At 31.0% G+C, this 12,805-nt stretch overlaps 1 protein-coding gene across 1 annotated transcript; it reads left to right on the top strand.

Annotated features, from left to right (window-relative positions):
- Positions 1-233: 233 nt before the first annotated feature.
- On the top strand, positions 234-5,662 carry LOC111036787 (protein SMG7-like). The gene is made up of 17 exons (XM_022318971.1): positions 234-350; positions 420-504; positions 567-695; positions 793-914; positions 990-1,154; positions 2,008-2,190; positions 2,294-2,483; positions 2,545-2,719; positions 2,827-2,961; positions 3,421-3,496; positions 3,570-3,680; positions 3,747-3,871; positions 3,967-4,088; positions 4,167-4,498; positions 4,631-4,763; positions 4,833-4,991; positions 5,060-5,662. Exons 1-17 carry the CDS (start codon positions 319-321, stop codon positions 5,144-5,146), a joined length of 2,361 nt encoding a protein of 786 aa, XP_022174663.1. The 5' UTR covers positions 234-318; the 3' UTR covers positions 5,147-5,662.
- Positions 5,663-12,805: the final 7,143 nt, after the last annotated feature.

The raw sequence follows: 12,805 nt of genomic DNA, 5'->3' as shown, positions 1-12,805 counted from the left end.
GTGCCGAGGACCGATAGAGTTACTCGTACTTTGTAGTCGTAACACTGTTTCGTGTATGCGACGTTTGACAATTGGTGTGAAACACTTCTAATCCTAATCCTAAAGTCTTAACGTTATTATACCTAATGTATTAAGATACATAGGTAATAACAATATCAATAATTGTCTACAAATGCACGAATACCGATGATGATTGGACGGTAATGACTGGTCGTTGATGGTGTCCTGCGGTGTTTCCGTTCTTCGGCTCAGTGAGATCAACGCCTGAACGAAAAATACATTCATACTGTTCCATGTGTGGGGGGACACTATTGCACCATGGTGTCCATCACGGCCATTCAGACGTTAAAGTATGAATGCCCATTTGAGTGCTGCTCAATAAAGGTTGTTTAATTTTACTCATGTATTATCTCTTTCAGGAAAGCCGATCTACTAAAAGAACAAATATGTACATCCAAGGACCTAAACAGTCCCGAAACATTGGCGTATCAACAGCAGTTGAGGGTATGCAGACTCTACCATTTCTCGTCAATTGTTTTTAATCAAAATTTATTTCTACTTTCCAGATTATCTACCAGCAAGTATTGACTTTGGACTTGGAATATGCTCTGGACCAAAAAGTTGAACAAGACCTATGGAATCATGGGTTTAAAAACAACATCAACAAGTTGCAACAACTCGCTAAAGACAAAAAGGTACCATCCACAAGCTGATTAAGTTGATTGAATCAAATAGTTAAAGAACTCACTTCCCTGTATTATATATTTATATCAATGGTTTTTAATTTATTAGAATGCCAAACGCAATGAATGGAACGCACTATTCTTATCGTGCCTTGAGTCTGCATATGGCTTTTATCTCATGCTTTTGCACAGCATATGCTTGACATTTGATTTGGATCTACCGTTCCATAAGTATGTAATAGCTAATGAGTAATGATTATGATTTGGTACTCAATTTAGTTTATTATACATTATTAATTTCCATAGAAAATTGTATGGATTTTGTGACACGGATCATAAGTCCTTAGGATCGACATATCTACGAAAACCACAAAAAAGTTCATGCAATTACATTTGTCAATATTGTTTGGTACACCTGGGTGACATCGCTCGTTATCGTAATCAAAATAGACAAGCTGAATCATTTTACAGGTACATCGTTTGATTGTAAATAAACTATATATATTGTTATCTACTTAAATTAAACCACCTGTGTCCACATTTTATCTCTGAAATATTAAAATATTTATCTTTCTAGCCATTACTATTGAATTATTACTTTATATTAGAAAATAGTACCTATAATAAAACTGTTTTTGTATAAATATATAACAGTTAATTCAGCTCCTTATAATATCATCCTTAAATTATAATAGTTTCTTTTGAAATGTATACACTTGTTCCATTTATCCTTATGCTAGCAATGTCTACTTATTAAATATAAATATAACTATATTCTATTCAGAAGACATGTCAAATGAGGTCCAAACCCCTGAACCAGTGGCAGAATGTTTTTGTCAGTTAGAGAGTGAAGAGTTCTGACATTGTCTACCAGTTTTTATCCACTAGTTGTTATCTTTTGATTCTGAATAGAGTATAGGTACTTAGTATTATTAAAAACAGCAAACTTAATAATTATTAGGCATTTTATGTTATTTAAAAATCTATATAAATTCAGTTATAACTCTTGTATTTTATAGGAAACTTTATTTAGTGACATGGTATATGATAATTATAACATATAATAAATAATCCATGACATACTGCTAAAATAATAATTTTCTTAAATAAATATTAATATTCTTTAATTGTTGAGCTACATTTTTTATAAAGGCTAATAAAAAAAATATATTAATTTTAGGTAATTATTACCACAACAATTTTGAATTAAAATAGCAATATTAAACTTAAACAATGTTGAAATAATAATCAAATATTAGGTATTTGATGAGTACTTGTCTTAAAAAATGTTTATTATTTTAACACAATCTATACTTTTGTACAGGCATGCCATTCAATTGAGCCCTAACAGTGGACAACCTTACAACCAATTGGCTCTATTGGAAGCATCACGAGGAGATAGTTTGAGCACAGTATTTTTTTACATGAGAAGCATTAATGTTAGACACCCATTTCTAGCAGCTGTCAATAATCTAAATTTCACCTTAAATAAATATATTAGCTCTAGGTAAATATAATACAGTAAAAATAAAAAAATGTTTTTATTCTACAAATCAACTAATAATTTGTTTTTTTTAATACATTTTTATTTCTATTACATTGTTTTTTAGTCAAGATATGTTGTATAAAACAAAAATCACTAGTACTGAATTTGTCCAACTATTTCTCGCTTTCCATGGAGTGTTGATGTCAAAAGATATAATGAAACGGCAAGCTTGTGATGGATACATCAAAAGTCTTTCCCTGTCATTTACACCTCATATTGCTACTGAATCATTTTCATCATTTAAATTGCAGCAGGTTATTATTAATATTATCATTGCTATTAAAATGTACATGTCATATATTAAATTATTCTTAGATGGTGGCTATTAATATGTTGGCATTTAACTATATTGGAAATGAATCTACATCAATTAAGATGCAGTGTTTTCCTGTTGTTGATTTACTGGCCACTTTCCTCAATGCTTTTTTACTTCCACTGTACACAATGAAAGAAAGTCAGAATATCTCAGAATACTATACATTGCCTGCAGGTATTAAAAAAAATACCAAATTCATTCAATGATTAAACTTATTACATTTTTTTAAACCATCAATATCACATGTTGTAACTTAAATAATTCCATGCCTTATTTTACAGTCAAACTAATTCTGGATTGGATAAGAAGTGATATAAGTGTTCTAAATTCTCCTGGTTTTAAAAGTCGCTTGCAAATATGGCCTGGCCTTTGCAAACTATTGAACGGATTATCAAATGATTTAAACAGTGACGATTGTGAGTTGCAAACCATTGTATAATTATTTTATAATGTTATTTGACTACCTAGTAAAAAAAATAATGTCTTGGCCACATAGGCGTGTCCAGACCTCATTCGCAGTTCATGCACAGCAGCATCATATCAAAGGGAGGGTTAAACTACACCCACCCCGAGCCAATAAAAATTCTGTTAGGGTATTGGGATATGACCCCCAAATTTAAAGATTTTAAATTAAGTTTTTTAATTTACATCAAATTTAGCAGGTCATGCCTGTGCAATCCTCTACTGTTTCCGCTCAGAATTGTTTTTTGTATTCGATGATTTATCATTGTGTCTTAATTTATAACATTCCATTCCAGTGACTTACTGAAAAACAATGTACATCTAACACCCACTATTTAGTAGAACAGTTACCTACTTAATACTTACCTACTTTTTAATTCATATGATAACTCAAAATGTTTCATTATTATTAGATTCACATATTCCTTTACCAGAAGATAAATTACTCCACGGCTTTGTTATGTTAGAATCAGTACATTCTAAGCTCATGTAAGTCAAACTATAATCGTTTTTTTAACACATTAATTCTTTAAATATATGTATATTTATTATTTTATCATAGACTAAACCCTGATGATGCTTCAAAAATAAATATAAATGCTCTAAGAGCTAATCGTTTGATTGATTTTGGTGTATGGTTTTCGTCTACTCCATATTCATTAATTAAAGCAATGTAAGAATATTTAATTATTTTTAATTTTTATGCAATAAATAAGCTAATTTGTTATATTTTTGTTAGAAAAAAAGATAAAGGATGGAGTTTTGAAATAATACCAAATAGTTCGGCCAGCTCTCATTCAATTGATCTTGCTGCTGATCTTGAAACATTATCATCATATCAACAACGGCAGTTACTTAGTTCAAGTATGTTATTTAAATTGTTATCACCTATTAATAAGTATAATAAATAAATAATAATTTTATGTGATATTTTATTATTTTATTTTATATTATCTTAGGTGAAAGAAAAAGTGGTATTTTGAAGCCTCAATCCTCTAGTAATTCAGATATAAAACCTGTCTTGCGTAATGTTGATTTTGATTCAATGTTTAAAAAAAATCAAGATACTGAGGCCAAACAAGTAAATATCTTACTACATAGTATAGGGCAATATATTATAGATTATGAATTATTGTTTTGTCAATTAAATAATGTGTAGGTAAAATTTCGGTCTCCATCTCCAAGTTCTTCATCTAGCAGTGAGGCTAAATGGTCATTGGAAGACCTTGATCAGACTTCTTCAGAATTTGAAAAAGATCAAAATGCTGTAAAACCAACTCCTATTGGCTATCAATTGCCACACCCTGTCAACAATTTAAACTCATCTCAGCCTAATATTAATCCAGTTATGAACACTTTTGGTCAGCTCCATATGAGTGGATTTCCATCATCTTCTGAAAGTCAATTCAGGTTTGGTCAACCATTACCAAACTTCTCTACTTGGCCACAACCACCAGCCAGTTGGATTGATAGCATTAAACAACCTCAAAAGTAAGATAATATAAGTTTTCCTAAAAAAATTAATTTGATTTTTATAATTGCATGAATACTCTTCTCAGACTGTTTAATTAATACTATACTTATACAACTCTAATAATTGTATTTAACTCTTATAATTTTTAGCAACCAACAGAATCATCCAATGTTTCCATTTATGCAAAACCAAGCTCCAATTGGGCAGTACCCAAATGGCTCCTGGTCAAATGTTAATCCTCCCCAAGTAGCACATAATTCACCATTGCAAAATAATTTAAATGTAAGTATAACGATTTAAAACAAATAAATAAAAAAATAATATTAACTATTAATTTTTATAATTTTTAAGCATTTTAATATAAGAGATGATCAACAACGTAATTATTACAATGGTGTGAACAACAGTCCATATTATTCACTATTTAATCAACCTAATGTTATGATGCCTCGTAATATGGATACAAATCAAGAGCCCAATAACAGATCATTTGCTACATTCCATCAGCAGGTATTATTCGTTAAAAATAAAATAAAGTAATTATACTTAACATTATACATAATTTTTTTTTTACATAGTCATTGTGGTCAGGTCCAGGACCATCACCACTTGAACGTTTATTGGAACAACAACGTGGTCGTGATGCCTCAGAAGGAGGGACATAATTGATTGAAATAGGATTAAATAGAATCCAATCTGAAATTTTGATAAATTGGTTATCAATGATTATAAAACTATAAGCCTAATAAACTTTGGCTGAAAAATTGATATTTGGAACTCCTAAAATAATATCTTAACAATTAATCATGCTTACGCTACAGATTTGGCTTCATGAAAAACATTGGGTTATGCAATTTTTGTGATTTTCATCTTACAGTAGGTGTAAAGACTAAAGTTACTGTCTTTTCTGTAGTGAAACAACCTAAAACCTTTTTAACTGATTCATAAATTATCAAAAATTTGCTACAAATTAATTGACGTCAAATTTTTTTTTTAATAAATTATTTTTTTGGTGCAAAATTATTTCTTACTGGAATTGATTAACGTTTATTATTTATATTTGTACAAATGTTTTCATTTTAATCTTCAATAATTTTGTAGACTAATGAACTATTTATGCTAATTGAGAATTTAAAAAAAAAACAGAAATATATCAATACTGTTTGTCCCTTGCTACAATATATTTATTTATTTTCAATTTGTTAGATATTAAGAGTGTTGTTTCAGAGGTCAATTAATAATTATATATGAAATATAATATTGAAATTAACTTAAATTTTGAAACAATACATTTTTTTTCTTGTTCGAAAATGTTATCATGATTTTTGTTCAACATTCTAGACTGATATGTATGCATAGTTTTATAATGAAGGAATTCAAATGTGATGTTTAATAATTCATATCAGACTGAATTAAAATTAAATTTACGGCTATATTTGTTATTCAGTTGTTTTTAGGGAAAAACTTATTTCATTCTGATTTTCTGTGAATGGTAATTGTTTTATACTCGCTTGAAATAGTCATAGTTTTTTTAAATCAAAGAATTTTTTTAACTCTATTAGATTTATATTTCCTAAAAAAATTAATACCTTGAAATTGTTAAATATTTTATACTGGAAAACTAATAAATTTTTTTTTTTTCTTTATATTATAGTATAAGTGATATACTGATATGTAACAGTTGATTTCTACTATTAGTTATGTCCTTGAAAATATATTTTTTTTTTAAGTTCCTGTTCAGATTTTCAGAGCCCCTCAACCCCACCTTGGCTATTTTAAAGTCAATTTTTATTATGTTTCTATTCTTATTGTATTTTTATTCAAAATATTGTGTTTGTGTTATGTAGACTGGTAGTTTATTTATTTTTGTAATGGTGTAATTAAAAAATTTTACGACGCATATTATGAAGTATGAACATTCTAAAATTATTAGCATTAGAAATATTTTTTCTAGGAATCAGATTACTAAAAATAATAGCAATAACATGTTTTCATGACAAATTCTTACCTATTATACATAAAAAAAAAATCATTTTTCACATTTTTCTAAATATTGCTATTATTAAAGTCTTAATCAATATTCACATAATGGATATTTTAATAGCTTAATTAACTATTGTCATTGATTATATAAGATTTTTTTTTGTTAAAACTAGTGTTATTCAGACAAAAAAAGTTAAAGATTGTTAATAATTGTTAACTAACTCAAATAAATAAATTATAAAGTTCTGAATTGAATATAATTTTTATGCAATAACAACTTGTGTAGCCATTCTACAGTACACCTCAGTGTAACCGGAGCTCGAGTGCCGGGCAGTTTTTACCGGCGGCCGTCCTTATCGCGTTAAACGTTATCAGACGCGTCTGTTTTTTTCAAAATCTATCGACTTTGTCAGTTTTCGACCGTTTTTCGGCGCCGTTCGTGCTCCTATCGCGTTTCTCATACGTTTTTACAGTCCACAGAGCCCGGTTTTCTTTCTAGTGGGGCCCAAGATTTCGATCTCAAAAATTGCAGGCATATTTCTAGACCTTTTAGTTTTTTCTCGATCCGTTTCGTCTTTTCAATCGCATTCTGGACGGTTTTTAAGAGCCGCCGATATTCGGTTCGTTTGCGAATTCGGTCTGTAGCCTCCGCGTTCGCAAACCGAGCGCGCGGAAGTTTATACCTGTATATAAATATGCATATATACATGTCGTTTTAAAAAATAAATTCAACAAAGTACATAAGACATAACATTACGTTGTGTTGTCGCAATTTTCTTAAGTTTATTAGACGGTTTATTACAATTTATATCAATATTTATGAGCGAGGCTTATGATCGAATACGTTTTGGTCGAACCATAGATCGCTCATATTGGTAATTAGAAATGTAATGTAGCACACAATTCGTGTGAGCCACAATTATTATATTATCAAAATAAACACCCGATTACGTGTATATTAAATATGTTATATGTATGTGAGGTGTGTAGGTCGGTCGATGTAGGTCGGTCGATGTTGTTAAATCAATAAATCATATACCTATCATCTATACTCATTATATATGAATATACATCTATTACATAATATAGTAAAAATCTTTTATTTTCTAACAAAATATATAAGAAATTGCTGAGTATTCACATTTCGTATGCTACCGACATGTCAGCTGTGATTACATTATTTACATTTATGATTTATAATATGCGATATTAATTGTCACATCACTGCGGTAGTTTAAATTAACTTTGAATAAATTGTATTCAAACGGTGTGTATACCAACCCAAGTACAATATATATGTATAACTATTGACGGAAATCGTGGTACATTCACGTCTGGAACGTGAGGAAATGCGATTCGTAGTTTTTATTACACACGACTCATACGAATTTAATCGCTTAAACAGTGTTTGATGCAGTATTCGTTACAGCGGAAAAACAGCTTAAGTGTTGTTGACTGTAGTTTTCACTTGAAGGTATCTCAAATGTTAAGTAGGTAGCTGTAGGCGTAGGACAATTCCCCCGGAGTGGAGATTTCGGTACGGCGGCCCATTGAAAAGTATACGGTCAACCGCTTTATTTGCATTTCTTACCGATACTTTCAAAAATTCCCAAGTGTTTGCTATCTAGCTCCCGTTATCAGTGTTCGACTTTTTTTATGAAATCCGTCAATGATAAATGAAAAAAAATAATAAAAAATAAAAATTATAACCCGTCTTTTTTCAAATATTATTATTATTTTGAAATGTATTCCCAGTTTTTAATAATATAGCCTTTGTAAATTCTCCATTCGGTTTATATAAATCCAAATCAAATACTGACTGAGAAACAAAATATGAGGAAACAGATGGACTTTGTAACCGAACGGTAGATGTTGTTCTTTTTCTATGTCTATTATGTTTTTCATCGTCATTTTCTTGATCTCTGTCGAAACCCAACAAACATTTACTAGATTCTCCGAGAGAATCGTGCTGTTCTACCAATAGCGGCGAAATAATGATGCAGCTTCATATGGATGACCATTTACACATGTCGTAATATCATTAAAATTGGTGATGCATCACCACGGAGGCGGCGAATACCTACGTGACAAAAATAGTGCCAATGACAGTCGTGTCTTGTGACATATCTGCTGCAGGCGAGCGTGGAGCAAGGCAATTTCAAACTCTTAAGTGAAACGCAGCCCTCGCCTGAGGCTAGTCGCCCTAAATAGCTTTACTTTCCGCACTTCATCTCTTGCCAGTTGCCACACAATACATAGGTTAGGTACTATATTAGTACGCTGTCAACATAATATAGTAATTAGTAGAGCAATATGCCAATATAGGTAGGTAATATGGCAGACGGCAGTAGTGTCATTGGCGCTGAATATAGCACGGTGCAGTGGCATATTTATGTGAAGTTAAGTCCATAATGTCCCCCTTGATAAATGATAATACAATTATTAAGCCAAGATGGATATAATACCCATCCTGTATTACACCATGTAAAACTTGGGTTCTTTGAGTGATTATAGATTATAAGTATATATAATATCTTGGTACCTATATAAGAGGTACCCTTGTGATTCAACAAAATATATATTTATATTCATATCTAATGCAGTTATGTATGGTTTCCTTAGTAAACCTTTAAAGATATCTACAGACATGATAATTGCATACTTACAAGGTCGTATGTATTATTGATTATAATAATAAATAATAAATAATAAATAATGAGGATGCATTGGTGGCTAGTGCACTAAATGTAGTAAATAGTTGTCTGTACAGCTGCAGTATGCGAGAGCCTTATACTTACGGTTACCTAAGTAGAAGAACAGTAATGATAATTGATAATATTATTAATATCAACATTCATTGAATAATTAAAGATAAATAGGTACCTACCTACCTACTGCAATGTATATTGTAAGCATTTTTCTACACTCATAATTTTTATTTATCAGTAGGTACCTATGTGTACTATACCTATTCAGATTTCAAATACCATGATTATTATTGCCATTAATTTGGTTTCTATAATTCCCATTATAGTGTGTTTTTGGAGGACGGGGGGGGGGGGCATAAGTGTAATATAGCCTATAGGAAAATGTCAATATGTAGAGTAAATTATCATATAAACAGTTGGTAAGAATGTAAGGTATCTACAATAATCATAACAGTTTTTGAGTTACGTTTCTATTACCCCAAAAACTAAATAGATTTTGTCAAAACTAGGTTTTAAGTATAATACCCGTTTTTAAAATGTTTTATGGTTTTTTCTTATCCTTTTGTAAACTACTAAAAAAATTGACGCCCTAAAGTACAAACTAGATACACTTCCATTTTGTTTAAAGTCAAAGCCTTGGTAGTTGCAATGGACCATTGACTTGTGGTAGGTATATTATTTTGATTATTTCATGGTTTTCAAATTAATATTTGAATGTATTTACTATATCCACTATGATTAATGAATCTGAGCTCAAAAAATAACTTAACTTTTCTCTGAAAATGATCAGACATATTTTTTAAACTTAAAATCAAAGTCAACTGATAACTATATTCTAATTTATACATTATATATCTAGAAAAATAGATTTTTGAACATATTTAATGTGGGTACATTTTTACTAGCTATTATAAATTTAGGCCATTTGATTTTGTATGTTCCATCATCTTATAGGTCTACGCACGCCTGTGCATGCTGCCGAGTGCAAACTGTAGTCGAGAGGGCCTGTAGGTATCTAATAAGGGGAGGATGGATGAATATACGCAAATGTATAATATTTACGCCTTATAAATTAGAATAAATGAACGAGTGTTAAAAATAATATTAAAAATTAAGAATGTCACTCATAAAGTCTCAATTTACAATCCTTTACAGCCTTCACTCAAACCACCGGGGACGACGAAATAAGGGTACCCAATATAATGGTTATAAATTATAATAATGTTAAAATCGCACATATTATATACGTTATATATATACATAAGGGATATTATTATGCATCTTCTCAAGTCTTCCGAAAAAACTCAAAATAATGAGCTACAGCGTTGACGCCGTTAAAAGAATCACATACCTATCACGTATGTATATATATATAGGTACCTACGCGCGCACGGTGACGGCGGTCGCTTGTCAGTTTTTCGAACAGACACCATAATTCGCGCGGACACCCGCGATTGGACTCCTACCAAAAGGCCGCCGCCGCCGCCCCCTAAATAATATCGTCTGCTCGTCGCTCGCACGCACGCGCGTCCGCTGTAGAGGCGGTCTCGTTTTGATATATTTTTACGTGAGGATGTCACTGAGTATCTTGGGTCTCGAGTCGTCACAGTATGTCTTCGCGTACCACCGCCTCCGCCTCGATAACTGCACATTAGCACAGTAAAGCGCATATTTTAATATTATGTAATAATATGCTACCTATGCTATGTAATATTATGTATTGTTTTTAATTACTGTCGATTGTATATTGTTATTTTGATTTTTTTTTTAAAAAGTTAATAGCGGTCCGTCGCGGAATATTACATTGTAATATCATATCTACATTAATAACGCGCGTCGCTCGCTGCAGTACTCGATATCTGTCGCAATTTTTGTATGCGTTTCGAAAGTGGTTTCGTCTTGCACATGCTCGGCGAACAGGGCGCCGCCGTCGGCGGGTACGGCAGACCCGAGGACGAGTACGCGTCCGAAAACACCAAGAGGTTCACGGTGGACTCGCTGTTGCAGGTCCGGAGGCCGGCCATTGCGACCGACGACAATAAGCGGCCAACGGCCACCTGCATGACACCCTGCTATGAAGTCGGTAAGTATATTATAATACGTATCGTGGGTGACCGGGGAGTAAATAAAGCTCTTAAATGGGCGAACCTGCATGGAATTCGATATAATTAGATATAATTAGATATAATTTTATATGTACTATTGTTACTTATATTTTTTATAAATTTAAAAAATTGGTATTATAACTTTTAATAATCATAATAACTTAAGAATTAGCCAAGTATATTTTTTTCAAGTCTCACAGTCAACGACTATAGACGGTAGTTACCAACTAAATTATAGGTATATACTGATATTAAACCAAAAATGTATTGTTTGACTAAAAGTTTATTGGAAGGGCTGATTGACATATTGACATATTGAATGAAGAGGAAATGCTCCTTGTGCTCACCCCTGAGTCCACTTATATATAACATACGTATTATGGGTCAATCGCACGTGCGTTGAATCCTATTAACTGACCTGTTGCACCGCGTGACGTGATTTTTTTCTAAAAATTGATGACCTTTATATTTTTTAGTTTATTACACATGCTATATTTCGAACAAAAGTTCATTTTGCACATTTTTTAGGGTCGAACAAACTTATAAATTATGAGGAATTATTATAGTTAGGCACTTAGGCAGTTAAGTAATACTTTTTGGCTACTTTTTTTTAAAATCGAATGATACATTTGAATTCTTGTAAAACTCAGTGTTATTATCATATAATATTATCGAGGAGAGCTTTCCTTGGGAATGATTGTGTTTTGACCCCTCTTTTTGGATTTTATATAAAATGTAAGATAACAGATAAAGCAATAAATGTATATATAACGTGGTCTGAGAAGAGCCAAAAATGCATATCCACCCTTTAAAAAATACAAAGCACACCACTGTACTATATATACATAAAAATGACAAAATGTTACTCATATCGTGTTAAGCTAGGTACCCATGCATAAATAATGAGTTTTGTTTTTTAATATTAATCTTAAACTTTAAGATTTTTTTTAAAGAATATTAAAAACAAGTCATTTTAAGATTAATTGAACGTTGTTACGTGGTGGCCTTTTTAAGTGGCTATAACCCACCCAGGTTCTTCGATTCCATGCATCTTCTTACCAAATAACACCTATACGTACGATTTAGGTACGTTTTGAGATTTCCCTTACCTACCTGAGATTTTCTGTGTTAATTAAAAATGGATATAGGTAGTTATGTTAAAAACATACATGGATAGTGGATTAGAAATATTCCCACAATAATAGTAGACTTAATGTAGACTTAGTGACTAGCGTTGTAAAACATATTTTTGAAATATTAAAAAGTGTAATGGAAGTGTTTGATAAGTACAACTGTTATAATATATACTATTATATAGGTAACTAAAATAATAGTTTTTTTTTTTTCACTTTTCACCATACGGGAGGTATTAATAATTTATAGTACCTATCAGTTTATTAATTTATTTATTTGTTTCATTTTTATTTTTTGCATCTTAAAATTTGTAATTGTTTTTAAATTTCATCATTTTGTTATTCTAATAGTGTATGATGTATTCTGTACCGAATATTAACTATTATGTAGGTAT

The sequence above is a fragment of the Myzus persicae genome, unplaced genomic scaffold (genome assembly GCF_001856785.1).
Source record: "Myzus persicae strain clone G006 unplaced genomic scaffold, MPER_G0061.0, whole genome shotgun sequence".
NCBI classification, from domain to species: Eukaryota; Metazoa; Arthropoda; class Insecta; order Hemiptera; family Aphididae; genus Myzus; species Myzus persicae.
The sequence above is the reverse complement of the archived record's forward strand: the minus strand, read 5'-3'. Positions and strand labels throughout refer to the sequence as shown.

Excerpts from the sequence above, each read along its gene's own strand:
- LOC111036787 (XM_022318971.1), top strand. The coding sequence starts at position 319 with ATGGTGTCCATCACGGCCATTCAGACGTTAAA. Across the intron at positions 2,191-2,293 it reads AATAAATATATTAGCTCTAG|TCAAGATATGTTGTATAAAA; the intron begins GTAAATATAATA and ends ATTGTTTTTTAG. Across the intron at positions 4,992-5,059 it reads TTGCTACATTCCATCAGCAG|TCATTGTGGTCAGGTCCAGG; the intron begins GTATTATTCGTT and ends TTTTTTACATAG.